The following is a 24,646-nucleotide window of genomic DNA, read 5'->3' as shown; positions in this document are numbered from 1 at the left end:
GGATGAACTCTAACAAATTAGGGAAAACATTGAGCCCGGACTCGTCCACCAGCGGCACTTAGATTGAAACAAGCATTGCCTAGCCGCGGGACGAATTTCTCCCCCATCAAAAATGGAGATCCCGACCCGACTTTTACTGAATACGGCTTGGCCGACTTTTCGGGATTACGCGTGCGCCTGTCAGAACATAGGCGTAGTCGCTCATAGGACGGTAGGACCGACCCCTTGAATTTCGTCAGCTCTGGTATTGAGCCACACTCTGAAACTATTCTTGGCATTTGCAGAGAACGCGAGGCCTTCTTTACCGCTCCAAACGTCAACCCTTTGTCCATAACTCCATGTTGTTTCTCCACCGCCACTGGCTGCTGTTCTCCATACTCCATAGCGGTATTTGCTAACCCCTGGGCATACGTCCCCCATGACAAAAAGCTTGGTATACTTTATCGAGCCGCGCAACGGCCCCCTGATATGGGGCTTAGCATCTTCGTGATGTGGACAGTCTCCCGCCGGCGGGATAGAGGCCTTCGGGAGTCGTCATCTTAGCTGTAAAGGCGTTTCTACAAATTGACGTTTAAATATGCCAAGTACCAGTCTCGTCTGTAGTTGCCTTTCCATGCCTGTTCATCCCATCTGCAGATCTGCCAAAGCCCAACAACATGCGCTCGTTCCAATTACTTTCGTTCGCGGCAGCCGCTGCTCCGGCTCTAGCCGACAGTCATTACTTCTTCTCGGGCTTCTTTTCTGGCAGCACTATTGTCGGTGTCGAATTCGATGACCAGACAGAGTCGCTCACTTTGAAGAACAATATCAGCACAGGCGCGAGCTCGGGCTCCAAGTGGATTCACATCGATGTAAGAATGCCTGAGAATGCGACAACCAGGCCGGATGCTGACGATTTGACGATAGTCCCGCCTGAAGAACCTGTATGTCGGTACGACTGGCTACTTTCAGAGCTATGCCATCACAGACGACCTCAGCTTGACATACAGCAGCAACGTCAGCTTGTCTTCAGACTGTGAGCACCCCCGAAGTGGAATGTCTTGAGATTAGCATGTTGCTTACAGTGAATAGGTAGCAACGCCAACTACATCACGTCTTCCTCTGCCTCTCCCTACACTGTTTTCGGGACTCCCTATGGAGGTGGCTGCTCAAGCCTGGCCATCACCGTCGATGACGCTGGTGTGCTTCAGGAGGCCACTGCGAATGTCACATATGACAGCGCCGGAGGTGTCCACGGAACATGGATGAGCCCTAACAACGATTTCATCTACTCCGCCGATGACATGGGCAACGCCGTCTGGGCACACTCCTATGACAACACCACTGGAGAGGTTACAGAAGTTCAGTACCTTGCCGCAGCCGAGGGATCCAACCCCAGACACTTGACTGTGCACCCCAATGGCAACTGGGTCTATGTCGTCTATGAGGAGGCCAATTCCATCGCGTCTTACAAGCGCGACACGACTACCGGCAAGCTGACTTTCACCAACACCACCTACTCTCTCCTGCCCTCAGGTATGTGCTAAACAAAAAGTCTTGTTGGAGCCAATAAGTAACATTTCTTCAGGATACACCAACACGTCGTCCTACTGGGCCGACGAAGTCATGTTCTCCATTCCCAGCAGCAACGCCAGCGCTACTGCACCCAAGTACCTCATTGCTGCCACCCGCTCCCGCACCGTTGGTGTTCCGGGCTACGTTTCCGCTTTTTCTCTCGACAGCACCACCGGTGCCATTACCGAGCAGCTGTTCCTCACTCCCACCACGAACAGCGGTGGCTCCGCCAATGCCGTCTCCCCCGCCAAGTTCAGCGAGGATTACTTTGCCATTACGGACAGCGGCTCTAACTTCCTGGAAATATGGAAGATCGACGCTACTGGCTCATCCACGACTGCGGCAGCTGTCGCGCACCTGGCATTAACATCTGGACCGGCCAACGTTGTTTGGTACAGCTAAGCGAAAAGACGGTGTTCGTGACAAGCATGCATTCATGTTACAAATTTTTCTTCTGCATGTATAGCCGTGTGTGCTTGAAATGGAAAACGACAGCACTTAGAGTCTTGTAACCCAGATCAATCTACGCTATGAAAAGCCTTAAGCCTTCATGGGATTCTTCCAATTTGCCGTATCTGTTGTCTGTTCTAAATTTCCGCGCGATATGGGTGTCGCCCTGTCGTCACTTGTACCTCGCACTCTTCATGCCTCTCATTGCAAGCACTGAGAAGATCCCTGAACGCTCTGCTGTCGCCCTCCTTTGTTTCTTCGGAGCGGTTCATAGAACACTCGTCGTCTCCAAAGTACATCTCACCAGTCTCACTATCTGAAGTCAACCATGGACTAGGACAGATTCCTGCGTCGAAGTTGATGTACCCACTCGGGTGCAGCACGGTGCCGATCCTGGAAGGATGGAGAAAGTGAAGTCCGTAAGACAGTCCATCAAAGCGAAAGTCCTTGAGGTGGGGAAGGTTGTTCCGGATCTTATCGAAAGTAGACTCCCATGTGCCATCGAACCTGTAGAGCTCACCATCGTCACAAAGGATGCCGTACGAGCCTTTGGGCAGACGCTGCCAATCTTCCTTGTGAAGATCCCACTCCTTGGTTTCCTCGGTGTCAACCTGAATGAGGGAAACAATATGACAGCTGTCCAGACGCAAAGTTTCAAGCGATTTCTGCAAGAGAACCCAGTCAAAATGACGGTTGTTGCTGATGACGAAGTTTCCCAGGTTTAGCGTCTTTAGGCGAGGGAACTCTAGGCCTGCCCCGTCAAAGTATCCCGGCATGGTGCCCCAACACTCGTGGAAGTTCAAGGTCAGGGCAGTAAGATTGGCCGCGAAGTGAGGAAGAAATTGTTGCTGCAGATGGCTCTCGAACTCCAAGCGCTCTTCCATAAACAAGTCGCGGTCTGGGCCGTGTTCATTATACTCCTCTGTGGTCACCAGGTGAAGATGGTCGATGTCCTTGGCGACGTCTTTGAAAAGACTAGAGTTGACGAATTCTTGATGTGGCATGTTTTGGAGGTTTCGAACTGTCAAGGACCGAATTGTGCTGACTTCGGTATTAGGCTGAACTGCACGTTCCCGAATGGCCTCAAAAACTGCCTTGAGTGTGTCTAGCCGGGTCTCGCTAGGCTCAACATCGTTCCATGGTCTATGAAGATTGGACCACCGGTCTTTGCATTTCTCGCTGAAGTGCAGCTCGATGACTCTGATGTTTGGCAACTGTTTGATCCGTTTAATGGCTGATGTGAAAGCATCATACTCTCCATTCTTCCAGTTTTCCCAGTCCCCAAATTGCCTTGATTTCTTGGAGCAGCTCTGGATGATGACTCGTTCAGCAGCATTTCTGGCGGCTTTGATATCGAGAGTCTTGTTCCAGCCTTCAAGCCCACTCTCATCGCTGTTGACGGCTCCAGCGTGTGCTAGCTCCAGGGTTTGATACAGGTATTCAGTCGCAATAGAATTCCATCGTCGGCAAACGAGGCGAACGGGGAGAAGGTGCTTGCGGACTTCACGAATATTCGCGGGGTCCCTGGGACTTTTCAGTCGGAATAGTTGCCCGATGATCATATTGAGGATCTCATTGGGTATGTTCTTAAGTTCCACAGGTGTCGCGAAGGTCAAGATTCGTCGAGGTCGGAAGAGTGTCTAGAGAATTAGTTCTTTGGATGGAAGTAGGACTCCTTACGTTAGTTTTGCCACTCTATCGTTCAAGTGCGGCCGGATCACCCGCCGTCGTAAGACCGCGCGATCGGGGTGAGAGGGTGAGCAGGATTCATGGTATGCTAAGAAGGGCAGATCCTAGGATTCAAGGTAGGAAACAGCTTGCAGTTCCTGGAATCTGAGAGGGAGCTAATAAGGGTCAGTTTACTCATCCTAGGATTCAGGGTGTTACGGAGCTTGATGCTCCTAGGACTGGGGGGGGCGTCAACAGTTCCCAGGAGTAGTTCGGTGTTCCTGGGATTTGGGGACCGCCAACAGGGGCCCGCTTCTAGGATTGAGGGGCGCTGACAGGGCTCGATCCCCTCTGTGCCTAAGCACGCTGCGCCGCATACACTAGTCCTGGATAGCCACTAGACCAATGCCAGGGTCGCTAGGCGTCTGCTATTCCTGGGAACAGTGAGCGGCACCCATGATTCCCAGGAATGATAGGTACCGTTACCACTAATATCCTGGGAATAGTAGCCTACCTACACTCACCCCAGCAAATAAGTTAAACGCGGCCACGTGAAAGCGAGCAGGTAGGTGAGGCGATTGCACAGATTGTGCCACGTTATTACTCAAGTACACGCCAATCACCCGCCGCTCTAAGTTCATACTGTTGAGTTGGGGGTCAAAAATCAGTATATATTGTGATGTATCTGCCAAGTCTGTTTGTTGCCCCAAGGGCGTGTAGGAGTAGGGTTAGCGTTCCTGACCCCCTATGCCGCGCTCGGAATCAACGTTCCATCGAGCGCGCGTTCTATACAGTGGGGTGTCTAAAGTTCGTGTGCAGCGCACAGTATCCCGCAAAAGTACTACTTTTCAACAGCGAATAAAAACTTGAATATAATAAGAAAAAGAAATCGAAAATCACTATATAACTAATTAGCTATTATATTAGTATATATCTAAGTTGTACTGTATTTTCTTCAATTATAAACGCGTTAAATAAATCTTTTATAAAATAAGTTTTAAGAGATTTTTATTATAGTAGATTATAGGGCTTTTTAAGTACAAATAGCACTGTACTTCTTAGTAAATTCATTTTTATCTTAAACTCTAGCTTTATATTATAGTATAAAGTACTAATATAACGTATTTTAAAATATATAAAAAATAGTTTTATATACTTTATATACTGAGGTATTTTATTAAAATTTTAAATTATATTATTTATACCTAAGTTAGAAAGATATTTATAGTAATAAAGAGACGTAGTTAGTGGGCTATAGGTGACGCACTGGGAGGGTGTACACGAACTTTTGACACCCTACTGTACGCTGCTTTCGGAGCGTCAATTGGGGTCGGCTGAATATGTGTGCTGCTTACAGAGAGCTTGTTGGAGATGACAAACCCACCAATAATGTCCATTTATGTGATGAGGTGCATGCCATGCGGCTTGGCATCATTAGTATTCGGGATTGGTTGATTTCCCAGTTCTGCATTTCCAGCGCGGAAATTTATGAAGTTGCGTCCGTCCCCTTTTGCCGCATCTTGTAATCGATTCTTTAGTGCTTTTTATCCGTTCTGATAATCCAAGACGCCGCGAGGCCGAATCTTGATCAGCCCTTCTCTTGAACCTTTTGCTTTTGTTTTTGAAGTCTCAAGGCAAAGTCGTGCGACATATATCTTGAGTTTAGACACTCATTAAAAGCACTTATGGGGATATGCACACTCTGCGCCAATTCAATTCGCGGGCTGCGTCTCGGGGCAGACTCTCCAGAGCTCAGCAGCGGCACATACCCACCTTACAGTCCATCATCTGCCGAAACATGCTGGATTTGTTCTAAGTTGTCGCAATGGCTGCAGTCCGATCGACACAAGGCATTCTTTGAGCAATGGCAACGAGAACCTCTTGAGATTCGATTTTTTTTGATTGACTGCCAGTATACCCGAGATACGCACAATCGTGTAGACCCCAGGGTTCTCCAGATCAGTCTTTGCCCACCCGACACTGACCTTCTACACGGATGTTTCATTGAAGTTAACTTACTCGACCCTGAAGGTACATTTACTTCGCCCATACAATTGGTCTTTATTCATAGCTCAAAATGACTGATTCAAAATTTAGACTACTTGGAGCCCAGTGGTCTGGTTATGATGCCTTGCACAAGCAACGCCGACAATCTTGAGCTTCTTAAAAGATGGATGAGCAATTGCACACGGAATCACCAGCGGTGTAAAAATCAAAACCGCGAGAAATGGTTTCCAACTCGCTTACTGCATATCAGCAATGAAGGCCAGAGCGCAAGGCTCATCTTGACGAAGGACACTCCGCCGCTCCACCCTTACATTACTCTCAGCCATCGTTGGGGAAACTTTCCATACGACAAACTATCTTCTGACAATATCGAACGATTTCAATTATTTGTGGATATTCCCAGACTTCCCAGAGTCTTCCAAGACTCAATCGCGCTTTCCTGGCGTCTTGGAATACACTACCTCTGGATTGACTCTCTATGCATAAAGCAGGACCAGGACCTATCCGACTGGAAAACTGAAGCCTTGCTCATGCAAAAGGTTTATTCGAATTCCATGCTCAACCTATCTGCCTCTCACCTGGGGGAAGAGGGGGACAAGCCTTTACATCTCCCGCAGCCATGGGATGTTTTCCGCCCCACGAAAGTCATCATGGAAGTTGATGGACTAAGGAAGTCCTACTGGCTTATCGACGGCGAAATCTGGAACGACGAGGTCGAGGAGACTCCACTGATACAAAGGGCATGGGTTTTTCAAGAACGGTTCCTTGCTCCAAGAGTGTTGCATTTCGGGAAACGACAATTGGCATGGGAATGTAATGAGCTCACAGCGCTCGAGATGTTCCCCGCCGGGCTACCTTCTTTTGTTGTGCCTCAATCCAAATCGGAGATTTTATCAGCACTCATCGGAGACCAATCACCTGGCGAGCCCGCGAACCGACACTTTCGTGAGGCGTGGAGCTTCCTTGTTGGCCAGTACTCCCGGTGCGAGCTGACGAACGAAACGGATAAGCTCATCGCCTTTAGTGGCGTTGCAAAAATGGTGGAATTATATACGGGAAACGAATACATCGCCGGGACTTGGAAGAACACGTTGATCTACGATCTTGCATGGTACCGTACTGGTACCGACAGCGAAAAATGGCCATCAAGTAGCACGTCCTACCGTGCCCCCAGTTGGTCCTGGATGGCTGTCGAAGGGGAAATATTTCTTCCTTTTGGTTCGGAAGACGTGGTAGAGCATTTTGCTACGGTTCTAACGTATCCAACGTCTGAGGAAGTAGGTACTACAGCTTTTCAAGCTAGGGGCCATATCGAGATAGAATGTATCCCTCTGGTGCTTGACTCCATCAAGTGGGCAGGGGATACAATCACTGAGTTTGAAGTGGCTGGTATCCGTGTCACTGATGATGCCGTCCAAAGTGGATCTCATTTGGACTTAGAAGGGTCTGAAGAAGAGATAACAAGTTTAACTCAAGACCGAGGTGTCTTAATGGTGCCACTCTTTGCCACTCATTTGGCCGTTTTTGCTGTTTTAGTGTCTGAGGAAAGAGGCTCTGGAAGTTATCTTCGTGTTGGCGCTGCTCAAATTGAGTATGGGAGAATACTTGATGCACTGCAAGTGAGGATACCTGAGGGCTGGACGATGAGTGGTTCTTCGCCGTTTATTGTCCACAAAACCACATCTCGCCTCCTCAAGCACCTTGCAGAAGCGCGAAGTATGTCCCAAAGGTTTATCAGGCTTAATTGAACAAAAGGAATAGGCAGAATTGGATACGTCGATCGGACTGCGGCTTTCACTCATTTTGTCATATATTTGCCTGAGTAGCAGTCGTTATTTACCAAGATCAATCTCGGAATTTTTAAGTGAATATGGTCTACCCTCGCTAGGAATAGTGATAAGTTCTGTAAAGGACGCCTTAGTTATAGAGTTCGTCCACTCTGTATGGTTACTATTCCTAGGGTATGTACCCCTGCGAGTGACATTGATTCCTGAGTCAAAATATGCTGCGGCCTCCTGAATCCTAGGGTAAGTAATTTCAATAGTTAGTTGTCAGGCCTGAATTCTTATAACAGTAAACTACAACTGCATACCGAATCCTGGGATCTGTAGACTACTCCCACCCCCATTCCTAGGAATGTCAAGTTACCTCTAGTTTTTAAATACTAGGAGCAGAAATTAATGTGGCTGCTCCTACTTCAGTCCTTCAAAAGTTGTACTTGTAGATATCGAGTTACCTGAAAACTATTTCATAATTTAGTAAGCTACGAAACTAGTGCAAACGTGATGCCGGCATGCTCACCCGGCTCACCTTAACCACCTTTACCAGATCTAACAGTACCAACAAGTTGAGCAACTGAGTGAGGCGATTGCACTTGAACGGCACAGTATGTCGCCTCTAATTATCATCTGGATTGACAAGGATGCAAAGCAGGGACGCGTTAGGCAGCGGTCCGGCAGCCTAGAAGTGTGGGATGAACGGATACAGGACGTGGAACAGCCATAAACACTGGCCAACTGTTCTAACCTTGGCGGCGCAAAATCCAACGCAGGTTCAGGAAAAGCCAGAGTTATGAGTTTCAGGCCTGCGAATGAAGCTAAAGGAAACGGAAGTAAATGACGGGAACTTCAGAGAATCTTTGCCATAGATAGCCTGATATATGTCAATTATGAGGGCAGAGAAAGTGATGTTTCGAGTCATTCACTATGAACAGACTACGTCCCACAGAAGACAGGACCGTGACATCGATTCCCAAAATACCAGGCATCTCCTCTCCATCAGCTTTGAAAAGTACTCGCAAAAAGATTAGAGGCAAAGAATGAACCAGGGCGTTGCGACTCCTCATTTGCAAAAGGTGCACGAGACTCGATTGTCAGCTCTGAACAAAATGCTGATCCAAAGTGAAACCGCGTAATACGCATGTCAACGTTTCCGAAACCGACAATCGAACTCGGAGCAATGCCTATCCTCTCAAATTGCTGATCATGAATGAGAGGGCATCATCTTGACCACTAAACCATATCGGAATAAGTCATGCTCATAGCGGAACAGTGTGCTTTATGGATCATGCCCATTTGTGGACAGGAAGGGGGCACAGAGATGTTGGGCACTGAACCGGTCGGCCTAATTGTATTGGTTTTAGTTAAAAAGTTGCGAAATATTGGAATGCGCTGGTTATTTGTCTATCATCTAGGTAACAGTGAGGAGACCTCTCGAGTATGCCTATGACTCTGAAGCTTTTGACAGGTGGGCAATGTTTAGAATATCTGCTCACTCGTTTGGCAATTATGCTTAACTCACCAAGATTGTAACCCGTTAGATTAAATATATTGGTACAGAACTTAGCAGTCGTAGATAATATAGAAAAAAGTTGACAAGATGAGTAGATTGGGAGCGTTGAGATGAGATTGGTAGCGATCTGGTGCCTGGTTGACTAGGACGCTACTGTGATTCGGCCCCGTGAGCTGCTTGACGGAAACTCTAGACTCACAGAATATCTAATCGAGTCGGCGCATTCCTCAAGATTAATGGTTTTTTTTTTATCATACGCATCTCCGCAATTATAGATGTAAGTTTCACGATACTTGATAACCTCCGAACACTGAATTTCGGGCGACACAAGCGGTCGGATGATGACTTATCGAAACCGACCTACTGATCATTGAATGCTGGGACACTGGAGTCATCTATTGGAGCCATCTCTAAGAAGAAAGGTTACTAGAGACGAGCGGCCTTTTTGAACATGTTTTCGGCGGTCTCGGTGAACCCCTCGGCTCCTATAGTCATCGCCGCCACCGAAACTCTACTGAACAGAGTTTCTGCGAGTGCTCACATTGGCAGTTACCAGTTTTGTCAAGCACACTTCACCCTATTAGTAAAAGCATAGATCACTATTTCTGTCCGACTTCTTTTCGGCAAGTGTTGCGAGAGGGAGACATTGACCTTCGTTATCGCGGGAGGATGAACATGCTAGAACTATCAGCGCTGCGATGCCCAATAAGACCCGAATATGCTCCATTTACTTTTGGAGTGCCGCTACTTTTCAATCACTCGGCCTGATGATGATGCTCATCTGAGTTCTTCAGAGATGTCTCCTCTCAAGTGATTACACGAATTCTGCGTTGCTAATTCAGACTGACAACATTTGAGAGGTTTGTGAACAAGACATGATGACTTATCCCATCCTGCAATTGACTCTTGCCACTCCCTCAGTCGCTGACGTGCATCCGTCAACTGACCTGCGTTCAGGTGCCCAATTGTACGTGGGACTCTGGAGTGAACGTGCAATTACAAGCAGATCAATCGCTCGCCACATGCTTGGCACTTTAGCATTTGAACAGCTCAACCTTTTTGAGCGGCGATTCTAAGCATCTTACATACAATCTTCATAATCGCCAATGTAATCATTGCCCCAATCATTCATCAGGTCATATTAGTACATATGGTCATCGGGACCAACTATAGCTAAACCTTGTGCAGACAACCTTCCATTTAGTGATTATCGATCTCTGTCTTTCGTATTCTTGTCGCTGCACACGTGTAACGAGGCTTGTGCTGGCCGTACTCTCGAGTCTTATGAATCATGTTGCTACAGATTCGTCGATTGCCCTCAACTTCCAGTAATTAAGTGGTGGTGGTGGTGGTGGTGGTGGTCTGAGTGTCACCCCATAGAGCTGACGGCTTAGACTGCTCGCAATGAGCTAGTTACCTTTTTAGGAATCCACGTCGTAGCACAATGGTGGGAAGCTTTCATGGCGCGTGGGGATCCGCTTCTAGTTACCGACTTTCCATCACCACAGCGAATGCCGCTTGCGGTACCTCCCAGACCCGACAAATTGGGTTCCTTCGGGAGTCTCCATAAGGAGTTCGAGTCCTCAAACCCGAATGACTACAGTTTGCCCTTTTGGGCATCACCATCTGTGACAGACTGACTTTCGCGACATCACGTATAAACTGTCGGTTCTTCCCACGCCGGTTTGGCACTTTGGCGTTCGTGCAGCCATTCTTCTGGAAGAACCATAGTCACAATGCCTCTCGTAACTTCGTCTGACACGGCTCATCTCATGAGGGAGACGATATCTCCACGCAAAGCCTATGGCTTCCTACTGTTCTCGGGCATACTTTCCGTTTACCTTTTGTACAGGCTGTATCGGAAAGCCCTGCCCAAGCCTATCCCCGGCATCCCGTATAACCCAAAAGCCCTCGGCCGCATCCTCGGTGACTTACCAGACCTGGCCAGCGAGGTTTTGAAGACGGGCGACCTAGCTACTTGGTTGCAACGTCAGGCGGACCAGCACGACTCGCCAGTATGCCAGATGTTCCTTCGTCCCATGTCGCCACCCGTGGTGATACTGAGTGACTTCCGCGAGATGCAGGATCTCTGCATGCGGCGGAAGGAATTCGATCGCGGACGAATCATCAAGAACATTTTCAAAGGACCTACACCGAACCACCAAATTACTCTGGAACTCGGGGACGAGTGGAAAGCGCACCGACGATTATTGCAGGATCTCATGTCGCCCCCTTTTTTACGAGACGTTGCGGCACCTGCTATCTACTCGAACGTGGCGAATCTAATCGACCTTTGGCGACACAAGACGCGCATAGCTGACGGTAGACCATTTGACGTGTCCGGAGATATCTTCTACGCAGCTTTGGATGCCGTTACAGCCTTTTCGTTTGGCGGCGACTTCTCACACAACGCTACAAAACCTGTGGCAGATCTTATTCGAGGTCTCAATAGTACCCAATTGAACGAGCTGAGAACCTCCGGAACCATCGACGATCCAATCGAGTTTCCTTCAGTGGAATGCGACGAGGTTCTATCCACCATCCTTGATGTCACCATTGCCATTGAACGGTTACATGGCTCGCCCTGGCCCGTCCTCAAGTGGAAGATTATAGAAAAGTTTCCGCCGGTTAGCCGGACGATGAGGCTTAAGAACGAGTTCATTGTTGGAGAACTAAACAAGGCTACGTCTAGGCAGCTGGCAAACAGCGACAACGACACATGGATGCGGTCGGCAGTGGACCTGATGGTGCAAAGAGAAAGAAAGATCGCTCAAGATGACGGGAGGGTGCCTGACTTCCTTTCGCCTACAATGAGAGACGAGGTAGATATTCACTGTTCAGGATCTTTAAAAATAGCGCTGACCTTGACAACTAGTTATTCGGAATCCTTACCGGAGGCCACGATACAACTAGCACTACGGTGCTGTGGGGACTCAAGTTGCTAGCAGACCACCCGACGATCCAGTCGAGACTTCGCACCTGTATGAAGTCAGGATATAAGGAAGCATCAAGAGATGCCAGAACACCATCGGTAGAAGAGATCATGCAGATCAAAGTTCCCTACCTTGACGCCACGATGGAAGAGATTCTTCGTTGTGCCGGTACTGCACCATTGGTAGAGCGAGAAGCTCTTTGCGATACCGCCCTGCTTGGGTACCCCATCCCCAAAGGCACCCAAATCTTCTGTCTCACACAAGGGGCTAGTCTTCGGAAACCAGCATACGAAATTGACGAGACAAAGCGGAACGAGACATGCCGAATTGCGGTGAAGAATAGAGGAAGAGTACCGGAATGGGATCCTGCGGACATTGCCGACTTCAAGCCTGAGCGGTGGCTTACTCCCACAAGCCCATCAGAGAAGAAACACGTCCACGTGGTGTCAACAGTTGAGGCAAGTACGCTGGAGTTTGACTCTACAGCTGGACCTCAAATTGCATTCGGTCAAGGCAGACGCAGTTGCTTTGGGAGGAGGCTTGCGTACGTGGAGCTGCGGATCCTCATCAGTTTGATCGTGTGGGATTTTGAGATACTCAAGTGTCCAGAGGCCCTGTCCGGATATGAGGGCAAAGATGTTGTGACTCATAAACCAATCAAGAACTACGTGCGGCTTAGGAAGCTTGAGAGGTAGAGTGCGAAGTTATCGCGGACTAAGGTTGAAGATGGTTGAACTGCAAATCACGTGCTATCATGAAAAGAAAATCTGCCTGTGAAAAGTTGGAGTAGATTAGTCTGTTTAGATACCCAAGATAATTATATATGTTGAACGTGCTGCCTTCATCTTCCTGACGATCCTCAGCCATGGCGAAGCTAGTGGAAATTTAGGGATAATTCAGATTGCCCCTCCTCAATAATGTCTGTATTTGACTTCTATGAAGTAGAATGAGTTAAACATTGGTCTATGCGCATCTGTTATCACCTAAAGACGTATAGCTCCGAACATAAATGCCATTTCGTCATGATAATAAACTTCCAAGAGAAAGCGGTAACTTATGTGTAGAACGGTATGTATGACGTGTAGAATCAGTATCAGATCTCAGCCCAGCTCAGAATCAAGATATGTGGAAGCCATCCCTAGAAACTACCCGGCTTTCTGCTCCAGAGATTGCTTGGCTGTTCCAGTCTGTTTACTGCTTCCTGGATCCTGTAACTCCACATTCTTACCAAAGAATCTTTCGTGACAGAAGTCCCAAACCGGCTGTGTATATTCAATGTTCAGGATTGCATGAACAAGCCGCCATGAAAGCTCGTATGCCTCGATCTGATTGCTTGTCTTTTTGAATTCCACGCTTCCTTCACGCAATCTTTGTCGCTTTAAGTAGACTAAGGACAGTTTCCTCAGGAGTTCTTCAGCACTGTCGTAAAGAATAGATTCCCTTACAACAGATGGAAGGAAGATTGCTAGGAGGCTCGTGATGTCGCGCCCTAGTACCCTACGCATCGCATCGAACTCTACTTCAAACGGCTCGTAAGATTCGAACTCTGCTTCAAATGACTCATCTAATTCGAATTCTTGGTCTGGCGGCTCAGCTGACGAGTTTGGCTCATTTGGAGGAGAAGCTATTGAATCGAAATCCGTGGCCCTGTATACGCTGCTGAAGTCTAAGCCTGCATAATGATCCGATATTTCTTTGAAGATATTCTTGTGTAAACTACCTTGCTCATCAAAATAACGGTGTATTTGGGATGGCGAGGCACTCGTGTCGGGGAATTCGATGTAGTTGTTCCCTAGATCATAGAAATGGGTAACTTCGAGGTATGGGCTTGTGAATGGAATAAGCCTGATCAAGTCCCTCTTGAGTTTGCTGTTAAAGACTTGTCGCTTTCTCACATCAAATTCCGAACAGTCTCTTGTTCCATATCGAAATAGCTCAGACACTTGGACTCGCTGAAGGATTTCGGCCAAACTCCAGCCAAGGAAGTCAAGGGAAGAAAATCGTGCGGAAAACCTACTTCTCTCAATACACCTCGGATATGCTTCTGTGATTGCTTTGAGCCAATCGGCGATAAGCTCCAAGGAATTTAGACATATCCAAAGCGTGTCAGGCTTTTTACTCCACGAGGTTTCTAGCACTTCTAGTACAGGTAGAGTAGTCCTCTCCAACTCATTGAGGAAAAATACGAGCAAGGGAGTTTGGCCACTCTCTACATGACGGATGTGGTCTTGATGGCATTGATTGCAAAGTATGGAGCAATCCAATTTCCCGTAGTATAGAAAGGAAGCGCTGCCAGGGTTCTCTTTGGGCCGCCAGGCACAGCCGTAAAAGCAACGAAACAAACTGGGAGTGGCCTGAAGCTGTAAGGCAACAAGGAGTTGCAACTGTTGTCGACTTGTCTCTGAGTTCAAAAGAATAAGGTTTTCTCGCAAATTCCGCAGGAGCTTCGAATAACGTTTCTCTGTGAAGTCCTTCACAACTATATCTGTTAGCCCACTGCAATCTTCAATGATAGCCGTCCGCAGAGCTTGCAGCTGGGTTTTACTAGACAAAGAGCGGGACGTCGGGAGCCAGGCCATGAAAAGCGGCTTAAGGAACGTGAAGCTGGAAGCATAGTCAATGGCGGATAGGCCCAAACGATTTGTTGTTGTTGGATCTGCGCTGAGTTGTAGTAGGACGTAAGTCGCCTCCATGTGTCCATTCATAGCGGCCATATTAAGCGCATCTGCGCCACGAAGACGACAGCAACTTCTTAGATCCTCTTCAAGATTGATCCCGTGATTGAGAAGCTCTCGGAGGAACTGGGAGCAACCGTTAGCCGCTGCCAACCACAGTGGGTTGTAGGAACTGCCCGCAACGCCGCGGGGTGGAACCCCGAACTCGGATAAAACATCGATCATTGCAGCAGCTCCTCGTTCCGCGGCATGACACATCGCGTGCAATCCGAATATGTCTGCTAATTGTTGTTGCTCACAACTTTTGACAAGCAGCATCTCTAATATTTGTGGTGATTGTAGACCGGCGGCGATATGTACGCAGCTTTGTCCTTGGCGACCACAAATCTGGGCAGCTTCTGGGGCTGCTGAAAGCAATAAAGAGACAGCTTCACGCCAACCGCCGAAGACCGCCCTCATCAATGGAGTCTCCCCATCATCGTCCACAGTCAACGGATCGCATCCCACCTTGAGCAGGTGCTCAATAATGGCTTGGCTTCCCGTGATAGCGGCATTATGGAGTAGCGTATTGCCTTTGAATCCCCGCGACTGGCATTCAGCCCCTCGATCCAGAAGGCAGATCGCGATCCGTTCGTGGCACTTTGAAATTGCGATACCGACAGGTGAATCTCCCTCCACATGGCACAGATTCATGTCAGCATTCTGTTCAAGAAGATGCTGAACGATGTCTTCATGTCCGCTTTTACAGGCGTGCCAGAGGGGTGTACAGCCGTGTATGTCGCGCTCGTTGATATTGCCTGCTACAACCAAGAGTTTCGTGCAAGAAAGATGTCCTTCATAAGCAGAGAAATGTAGTGGGAGAAATTGATTGTCGTCTCTGAGATGCAATGAGGTAGGCTCGGTCTTCAATAGCAATTCAACAGCATCTATGGCACCGCCTCTAGCAGCCGTGTGAAGCGGTGTTCTGCCAGACTCGTCGAGGGGAAATAAGCACGTCGTGGAAGTCAGATCTATGAACTCTTTCATGAATTCAATCTGGTTTTGCATAGCTGCCTGATGGAGAGGTGTATGTTTCCTGTGCTGATTTTGGTACCAAATGGACAAATTCGGGATGATTTTGAGAATCTGCGACCATCCAACATCGGCTGCCCAGTGTAGCGGGGTGTGGTAGGGAGTTTGTGAAAGGGCATCCACTTTGTAGTCGACAATAAGGGCTTCGGCGATTTCGTATGCCCCTCCTAGAATCGATAACATCAAAGGTGTGCATCTGTTCTTGAAGACGTGATTGGGCTGTGCTCCATGTCTCAGGAGTTTGATTGCAATTACAAGATCTTGACAGAAGATGGTCTTGTGTAAGGGCGTTAAGCCTTCGAAATCTTCTGCGTTCACTAGTTCAGGTGCCTCGCATCTAGAGAGCAAAACGTCAACGACATCCCTGTGGCCTTGGGTGCAGGCCAGGTGCAGCCCGGTTTCGCCTCCAGGGTCAGCGTTCAAAGCCTTGATATTTGCGCCGTGTTGGAGGAGCAATTCCACCATGGAGCCAGGTCCCAGAGCGCAGCTGAGCAAAAAGGCATTTTCGCCATTGTGCCGACTGTGGTCGATAAGCTCAAGCCTCTGCACGTTTTCGGGTTGAATCTTCCAGTTGGGAGGAGAGGCTCTACCGGAATCTCTTGCTGTGATTCTGTCGAGTATTTCTTTGACAAACTTCAGCTCACCGCTATCAACGGCTTCGATCAGGGGTGTTGTGCCATTGTTTGATTCGATGGTCATATCTGCACCCGCCGCAAGCAGCATCTCAAAAGAACGATGGCAGCCAGACTGTATTGCGCAATGCAAAGGTGTTTCGCCGTGGCGGTCCCGAACATCTGGATCGCAGTTGAAGGAAAGCAACTGCCGCAATGCATCGTCCCAATCTCGATGTACGACATGATGGAGCAAACAGTATCTGTCGCTAACAAGCTGGTCGATCAGCGCTTGCTTGTCCTGTCTCTCTTGAATAGTGTCCAATATCCAAATACACATATCTTTATTGTGGAAGTGCAGAGCATATTGGATTGGAGCCCATCCTATATGATCGAAATGATCAATGAGATCTACACAGCGCGGTATCGATCCAGCCAGACTTCTCAGGTCGAGTGCGCAGATGAGATGAACTGCGGTTGGCTTTCGGTCAAAGTAGTTCTCGACAGGGAACAGATATTCCGGAGCAAGTTCATGAGAATTGATAACCTTGAGACATAAATGGACAAGGTTTTCTACCGACAAAAGCTCCAAAGAAAGCCTTCTGATTTCAGATCCTCTGCTTCCGAGCAAAGTGGCCTGTTTGTAATGGCCCCCCCACTGAGACGAGGTGTAGTGCAACAGAGGATATTGTTGTTGCAACCTAACGACTTCGCTTGGTACCAGCGTACGAGTTTTCTGGAAGTCGTCAAAGTTGAGATAGCTGAGGCAAGCCTCGGCTATGATATCGTGAGCCTGGGATTGTAGTGCAACGTAGTCAGATAAGCCGGCAGAATTGGAGGATAGGTAATCTTCGAGTGATCCATGAATGAGGTAGTAAAAGCCCCCAGTCTCATTAATGAGATCCTCACATTGTCTGCAGATTTGGTAGTCGCTCTTTAACCTCTGGCTGCTTTTGATGCCATTTCGCTTAAGCTTGAGCGATAAAGCTTCGAGTAACTCCATCTTCGACAATGGCCGGCGAGAGTTTGTGATCCATAGGAGTGCCATCAGGGCTCTTTCTCTGAAGGGCGGACGCTTCTCAAGTATTGAGTTGATGGCATGTCCGTACAAATCGTTTAAGTCTTCCACGGTGTCTTCCAAAGAAGCTCTGATGTCTTCGGCATTTCCAAGATCTCCAAAATCTCGCATCTTCAAACGAACATACAAGAACATTCCTGCTGCGTTGTTGACGAGTTTGCTCTTGATTTCTTCAAAATCATCCAGTTCTTCTTGCGAGGGCTCTGGATTTATTTCGGAGACAGTCTGTGACACAAACTTCTCAATGTCGTCATGATTAGCGCCCGTATCGACATCTATGATATAGGAGACATTTTCCATAATCTTGTCGATCTCGCCGTAATTTGCTCTGCTCAGTACTATGACCTTTGTGACAGTACCTGAACTTTCTACCAGACTAGCAATGAAATTGCAAAATTCCTTGAAATGGCTGTCGTTCAGTTTGCTGCATTCATCAAGACCATCGACTATGATTGAACTCGCGCAGCATGCCGATATAGCTTTCAGAATGCCACTCTTGAGATCGCTTCGCCGAGGAGAGTCTTTGCTGCTGTAATCGTCTTTCGAGATCAAGTCTTTGACATCCCGACTTGGTGGAAGCTGTCTACAAATCTGCCTCAGAAGGGAGCCCAAGAGGTTATTGAGTGTCATTTCGGTCTTTGACTGTGTCGTGGTACAATAGACGAATGCTACAGCATTGCCCGGAGCAGTCTTTGCCTCCGATAATAGCTTTTCGATGATACAGGACGCCAAGTGGGATTTTCCAGAGCCGTGCTTCCCACGAATCCACAGCATAGATGACGATGAACTGTTCCTCCATGCCTTGTAGTTGTTGTTCTTGGTGAGCCAGTCGCCTGTACCATCAACACTTCTCTCAAATGCGTTGTCGTGAAATTCTCCAAAGTCAATGAAGGGAAGCCAGTCGAGAAACTCTTTCCGTCTTTGCGCTGCCAGGTAGTCAGTACAGAGCAATTGCAGAATTGAGGACGATACTTCACCTCTTTCGTTGTCCTCATCTTGCTTTTGCTGTCGTAGCTTTTCTTCCATCGCTTCCTTCTTGTCCTGCGAGTTTTTACCCATGAAGAGTCCCATTTCTTTGACCCCGAAATGTGTTTCTTTGGTCCATCTATTGCTGATCAAGCCTCTCCGATTCTCCAGAGCACGAAGGTGTTGTTTGAAATGTGTCATGATGTCGCCGAACTTGGTGTCGAAGTCCTTGAATTGCATTTTCACAGCCACGGAAAGACCATTTCTTTCCTTCCCCTTCTCATCGTAGAAAATGGGTGCCACTCTCACGCAGAATCGAAAAATATCAGTGGCAAGGTTCAGTTCGCATGCCTTGATTCCAGGATCATCCTGAAAAATCCCTTCTCTCCGATATTGATTGATAGAATCAATCTCGTCGACCATTCCCTCCATCTTCTCAATGAGTTTGCTTTGGTAGTCGTCCACGCGGTTGCTGGCCGACAGAATGCAAGTGATGCCTCCGATGACCAGAGATGGCGGGAATGGGCTGGCCTGGTCCGCGGAGGCTACCAGCGGCGCGACTGACTTGACCAGTGCGTAAACGGGCTTCATCTTCCTCGAGAGCCTGGACACTTTGCTCGAGTTGGTGGTATTCTGGACCGCGCGGGTCAAGCCCGACACATAGTCTTCGTAGCTGTCCGCTTCCGCGCCTCGCTCAAAAAGGAGGCGCTGCTCTGGCTGGAGCTTCTCTGCCTCCGATAACCAGTATTTGACAGCAGCTTCGGTACTTTGCTGTTCGAGCTCGTTCTCGTCGGGGTTTGTCGTTGCTGTTCGATCCAGGGGCCTTACAGGAAGGCCCCATGACTTTTGTCGGACGGGCATGATGCTTGGTTTGATCGCTGTCGACCTTGCAACGCAATTTTCTCCACAGAGAAAGTTGAAGAGGGAGGACGTGATGCGAAATTACTGAGGGGTAGGGTTGACCATTTGGCTGTCATCTGCAGCCTGATCTTGCAAACACCACCGACTCTGCCGCTGCAGAATCAACATGGCCACACAGAAGGAGAGCCCCGCAGTGGAAGAGCCTCTGATACGTACGTTTACGTGGCCATCAGCTGCGATGCAACCCAGCCGGTCATATCTTCATTCTCTACACCCCCAAGTCAGTTGATGAAGCAGGCTGCGGATGATGCCTGAGCGGGGGTGACATCTTAACGCTGTTCCAGTGTAGATAGACTGACGAAGCTGTAGAGTGTTACACCAATGCCTCATTGGTTGGCAGTTAGAAGTATGAAATTGGAGGATAAGATAGATGATGTTGACTCTTTTGTCTTTTGTGGTACTCTAAGTAACTGTTCAATTTGACGCTACTTGAACTTCCTTCACGCCGTCCCGCTAGACCAGGCGTCCAATGATCAAACTCTCGATTTGGCACCAACATTCTCAACGACTTCAGTGTTACCGCCTCCGCTCTTGACCTCACCAATAGTATCCATGTCATCGTGATGGATAACCTTCTCGACAGCACCAACAGCCTGATCGGCAAGAGCCTTGTCCTCAAACACTGGTAAAGCACACTTGTCAGCCATCTCTGCAACAAGATTATGCACCCAGCGGGGTCATCGAGAAACTTACAGAAAGCCAACTCCTCAAGCGTACGTCCCGCAGTCTCGGGGAACATAAAGTACACAAACACAACCTCAAAGGCAAGCCAGACACAGTAGCTGATGAGATACCGCCACGATGCGTCCTTGATGCCAATGGGATTAACAAAGGTCGTGAAGAAGCCAGCCAATCTTCCAAAGAGCTGGAAGAGCGAGATGCCGCGCGATCTCAGGGCGTAGGGCCACAGCTCGACGAGGTAAGTGTACGTTAGGGCGTTGTAGCCGATATTGTAGCAGGGCGAGTACATGAAAATGAAGAAGATTGTCGCTACGGAGGCGGACTGGTTCTTGTACTTGTTGTCGAGGGCGTGGACGGCACGTTCCATTGAGATCGTCCAGCTGATATAGCAGAGGAGCTGAGGGGATTGTTAGCGGGCGAGAGATCGGGATGAGGTGTTGAAAGAGACATACCAGTGAGATTGTGCAAGCTAGGTACATGACGCGACGGCGGAAGGTTCGCACGAGCATGGCTACGGTGAAGCCGCAGACGAGAGACCAGCCGGCGATGCCGAGGTTGATCTTCTGCTTGATGGTGGAGTCGGTCAAGCCGATCATCTGGAGCAGGTCACCCAAGTAATATCTATTTCCCCCCATATTAGCCATTGCTCGGGTGAATATTCATGAACGGCATTTAAACACTTACGAGATGAGCGTGTTGCCGGACCATTGGGTAAAGAGACCAAGCATGGAAGAGATGAGAGCACGGCGGCGCATACCCGCCGTGTTGAGGAGGTCCATCCACGACTGCTTGGAAGCTTCCATCTCGAGGGTGATGACGGTCTTCATCTGCGCCATCTCGGCCTTAACGAACTCGGAGTTGCGGTCTCCCTCGGCGTGGTACTTGATGAGGATGTCGTGGGCTTCTTCGCTTCGGTCTCTGGTGATGAGCCATCGGGGACTCTCTGGAAGGAAGCTGGAAGCATGATAAGTCAGACCTGTTGAAGAAGCATGCGATTGTGTGTTCCTGTGGGAGACCACTTACAAGACAAAGGTGATCTGCAAGAGAGAAGGGCAAATCTGAAGGAGGGAGGGGATTCTCCACGCCCAGTTGCTTGCGATGTTGTTGGTGCCGAAGCAGATGCCAGCGGCCACGATTTGACCAACGAAGTACGCGACGTTGAAGCTACAATTCCATCAGTCTACTCACTTCGTCCCACAGAAACTCGAATGCTTACAGAGACGTCAGAACCGGACGTTCCTTGGGATAACTCAATTCACCAATGAGAGAAGAGCCGGAGACGATACAGGTCGGGATACCGAAGCCGAGGATCATGCGGGCAACGATGTACATGCCAACTTCTCAAAGTTAGTTTGTGTTCGAGACCAGTGCGGGCGATGAGACGGCCAAACGTACCATGCTGAGAGAAACCCTGGATGAGGGCTCCAACAACCATGACCAAGCTGCCTCCAAAGATGGACCATCTTCGTCCAAACCTGTCGTTCACGATGGGGATAAAGGGAAGAGACAGAATTGCCCCGAGGGAATACGCAGCGGCGATGATGCCCTTCAGACTACCCTGCGGATCCCCAAAGTCTATCGGATTTTGTCAATCTGAGTTCCCAAACGTCTTCACTGGACCAACTTACACTCTTTCCATGATGGCACAATCTGCAACGCATTGATCATTTGCGAATCGAAACCGGACGTCAACTCGATACCCATGCACGTCGGGAAGAGCATCAGGTAGAGGTATCGCAGGTTCGGCTTCTGGTACCATGGCACCTTGTCTTCCTCCGAGATGCGGGTCAGGATGGGGTCCGCCGCCCCGGTCTCCTGGGCACGCTTGATCTGGACCATTGTGAGGAATGAACTGCGGCTCGCGGAAGAAGACGGTAGATCGGTTAAGAGAGTCTCAGCGACGCGTCAAAAGGTCTAAACGGTGACAGTCGATGAGGATGGGATAAGGAATAAGTAGTTCTCTATCCAGTAGACGGAAGTATATGTTACCGAGTCCTTGTCCCTGGGCGTTCAAGGGTGTGTATGTATTCAAGGGCGCGCGACTCCAACACGCATCTCTAGTGGTAGACTCTCACTCATCTCCAACTTCCGGCGAGGTCCACCCGGGTATTTTATATACATACGCACTGCCGTGAAGGAGTTACCCCATGTTTGCATACGCCCGAACCTATCAACACATGGGCAGATTCCGGCAGAGGGAGAACCAGAGGAAGGGCTAAGGCGGGACAGCGGGAGAGGGAAGCGGCGTCGGCCAGGATCCCAGGTGGCAGAAGGTCCGAATGAGATGACTGTTGCATCGGGGACACGCTCACAAAGAGCCGGGGGCCATGGTTCTCGCCAAGAAGTGCCCAGGAGGTCGGGGTTGGGGTTGAATTGAGAATGCTATTTGCATTTATCCATCCAGTGAGGAAACCACATTCATCTCAAACAATGGAGCAACGACCACTCAATGATATGCGGGGAAGGCTTTCACTTCTCCACATGGCCTTTGCTTTTCCCCATGGGCTTTGGTCAGATGGTTCGCTGCTTAATTTATGGGCATGGTGTGTTTGGAGGGATTGTGGGAGTTCAACTCCGCATCTCCGCTAGAACAACTCGGATGGTTTGGGGAAAGACTAGGAGCCAAGAAGGTGTTTTATTGGTTAGTTTCCCGCCTGTTGCTTACGCAAAACGAACGAACGAACAGGACCAGCATCAGCATCTGGTTTGTTTTCTCGAGGTGCTTGGCTTGGCGGTGACTTTATCAGAGGATGGGGGTGGAGGGGAGGTTGGCGCCGTTACCGTACCTTATTCGGTTATTCGGGATGGCCAGAAGCGAGATTTCGTATCCTGTGCCGAGGTCATGACGGAAGTCCGAGGAGTGGAGAGTCTAGGCACTTCAATCTCTTAGAATCTACAACGGTAAGTCTACGGATGCTATGAACCATGAAGACCTTCCTAGAAGTATGTGTCTTTGGAGTGAGAGGCTTCCGTCGAAACATGGTGTATCCAATGCTTTAATTGCGCAGTTCAACCGTCCCGATGAAGGTCGGTTTACTCCAACCACACTCCAGGTGCTCATGAGGACTGATGCCGAGAGGCTTTTCAGCGCAGTAATGCGGCACAGCTCGACTAACAGCTCGTCTATTCAAGGCGAGCTGTGTGGGATGCGGACGAAAAGAACCTAATTGCATAAGAGGAATAGACCTGTCGTGTCACCACATGTTCTTGGGGTTGGAAGTCGTGCTTACCTCTCCCGCCGGCCGGGCAAGCGTCTGTCTGTGTATCCATTTCTTTCAATGCGATTGGCGAAGTTCCTACGCCTTGTGTATTCGGGATGTTGCCCACCACATACTGTCCTCACCTGTCATTGCATCGGGTCCGACCCCATTGTTCATGTTCATCCCAACGTTGCGGTTGACAACTTAGAAGTCATGCAATACCCCCCACTCTACATATCACAGTACCATTCTAATCCGTACCGAGTACCGACTGGCCTCCTCGGACTTGGAGACGGAACCCGCGTGTCAGCGGCGAATCGGAGTGTCGAAGCTATTGGAACGCGAGGATGCAAGATTCCATGGTCGACCTAGCCGGGTAAATATCAAAGACCATTTAGAGGGTGTGCCAGGGTGCCAGCCGCTTCTCCAATTCCTCAATGCACCAGGAGTTTCCCACGAGCCACGACGTTGATCTTGACCCGGAGGGAGGGTGAGGCTTTGCGGGGAACTGTCAACGGCATCTCATTGGAGCAGACTTGGCTGCCGTCAACCACAGTCCATCTTGAACGAACTCAATATTCCAGGACTCCAGCAACAGCTGTTAGTTCAAGCCCGAGTGAAGGAGACGAATCAGTTACAGCGTGAAAGATAGAGCCCCCGCGGAAAATAAGTCCTCCGCCCGTACCAAATAAAGAACAAACCAAAGTCCTTGACAGACTCCATCTCCCCCACAAAAGAGGACGCAAATACTCCCACAAAAGGCTCATAGCAACAGGGCGAGGCGGGAAAACGAAAGACCACACCCTGCTCCTCCCCCCAATCCCTCTACCGGCATCGTAGGAGACCGGGGGGGATAAGGATGGTGGGGTGCGCCCGTTAACCGTAAAGTCCCGAAAGAAGGGCCGATTGCCACGAGGGATTAGGACTAGATAATCGGGACGTCGTCCCTGAATTTCGTCCCTCTCCTAGCTTTTGCCCTTTTTACTCTCTTGAATTCCGGAAGGATTTTGGTCTTCGTTGTTTCTTCTTGTTGCTTCGCTATCTGGCTTGGCTATGTGAAAGCTTCAAAGTGGGGAAAGAAGAGGAAGATGATCTAGTCCGATTCAGAACTCTTTACGTCAACCCGAATACTCCCGACTCGACCACCATATACAAACGATTTCGATATTCGACGAGAATTGCGGGAGGGAGCATGGGCTGACAACTCAACAGCTTGGTACCAGCGGGCTTGGTGTAGTCTTGATTGCTGGAAATAGCAAGCTTGTTTGCAAAGGCGTCCATACCGAAATCTTCAACCTGCTTTGGTGGCGAGGGGAATTCCTAAGAGGTTATGAGCACCCTCACAACGACGGCGACGACGATGACAATGACAAACACTATGATCAAGGACCACAAGGCAACCTCTCACAAACACCGTTCTTCACAACACGGAATCACAATACCTCGTCCTCAAAGCATGTCGAAGCAAACCCTGTACCTCAGTGCTGTGGCCTCTTGGAAGCACTTATAAAGCAGCATTCCACCGACCTCGTCTTCAAAA

At 49.1% G+C, this 24,646-nt stretch overlaps 5 protein-coding genes across 5 annotated transcripts; 2 read left to right on the top strand and 3 right to left on the bottom strand.

The window, feature by feature from the left end:
- Positions 1-656: 656 nt before the first annotated feature.
- Positions 657-1,956, top strand: CABS01_04837 (uncharacterized protein; the record flags this gene model as incomplete). Its single annotated transcript, XM_060538207.1, has 4 exons — positions 657-851; positions 907-1,015; positions 1,072-1,515; positions 1,568-1,956. 4 exons carry the CDS (start codon positions 657-659, stop codon positions 1,954-1,956), a joined length of 1,137 nt encoding a protein of 378 aa, XP_060389869.1.
- Positions 1,957-2,141: 185 nt separating this feature from the next.
- On the bottom strand, positions 2,142-3,566 carry CABS01_04836 (uncharacterized protein; the record flags this gene model as incomplete). The annotated part of the gene is made up of 1 exon (XM_060538206.1): positions 2,142-3,566. One exon carries the CDS (start codon positions 3,564-3,566, stop codon positions 2,142-2,144), a length of 1,425 nt encoding a protein of 474 aa, XP_060389868.1.
- A 7,140-nt stretch (positions 3,567-10,706) lies between these two features.
- CABS01_04835 (cytochrome P450) lies at positions 10,707-12,598 on the top strand (the record flags this gene model as incomplete). The annotated part of the gene is made up of 2 exons (XM_060538205.1): positions 10,707-11,792; positions 11,846-12,598. The coding sequence occupies 2 exons, from the start codon at positions 10,707-10,709 to the stop codon at positions 12,596-12,598; spliced, it is 1,839 nt and encodes a 612-aa protein (XP_060389867.1).
- A 2,300-nt stretch (positions 12,599-14,898) lies between these two features.
- Positions 14,899-19,165, bottom strand: CABS01_04834 (uncharacterized protein; the record flags this gene model as incomplete). Its single annotated transcript, XM_060538204.1, has 3 exons — positions 14,899-14,985; positions 15,086-18,264; positions 18,316-19,165. The coding sequence occupies 3 exons, from the start codon at positions 19,163-19,165 to the stop codon at positions 14,899-14,901; spliced, it is 4,116 nt and encodes a 1,371-aa protein (XP_060389866.1).
- Positions 19,166-19,698: 533 nt separating this feature from the next.
- Positions 19,699-21,745, bottom strand: CABS01_04833 (uncharacterized protein; the record flags this gene model as incomplete). The annotated part of the gene is made up of 8 exons (XM_060538203.1): positions 19,699-19,847; positions 19,919-20,303; positions 20,359-20,527; positions 20,591-20,860; positions 20,930-21,070; positions 21,123-21,243; positions 21,302-21,481; positions 21,535-21,745. 8 exons carry the CDS (start codon positions 21,743-21,745, stop codon positions 19,699-19,701), a joined length of 1,626 nt encoding a protein of 541 aa, XP_060389865.1.
- Between the last annotated feature and the right edge of the window lie 2,901 nt (positions 21,746-24,646).

Source organism: Colletotrichum abscissum, assembly GCF_030869225.1.
Source record: "Colletotrichum abscissum strain IMI 504890 chromosome Unknown Scaffold_9.1, whole genome shotgun sequence".
NCBI lineage: Eukaryota > Fungi > Ascomycota > Sordariomycetes > Glomerellales > Glomerellaceae > Colletotrichum > Colletotrichum abscissum.
This window is presented reverse-complemented; position numbering and strand designations above follow the sequence as displayed.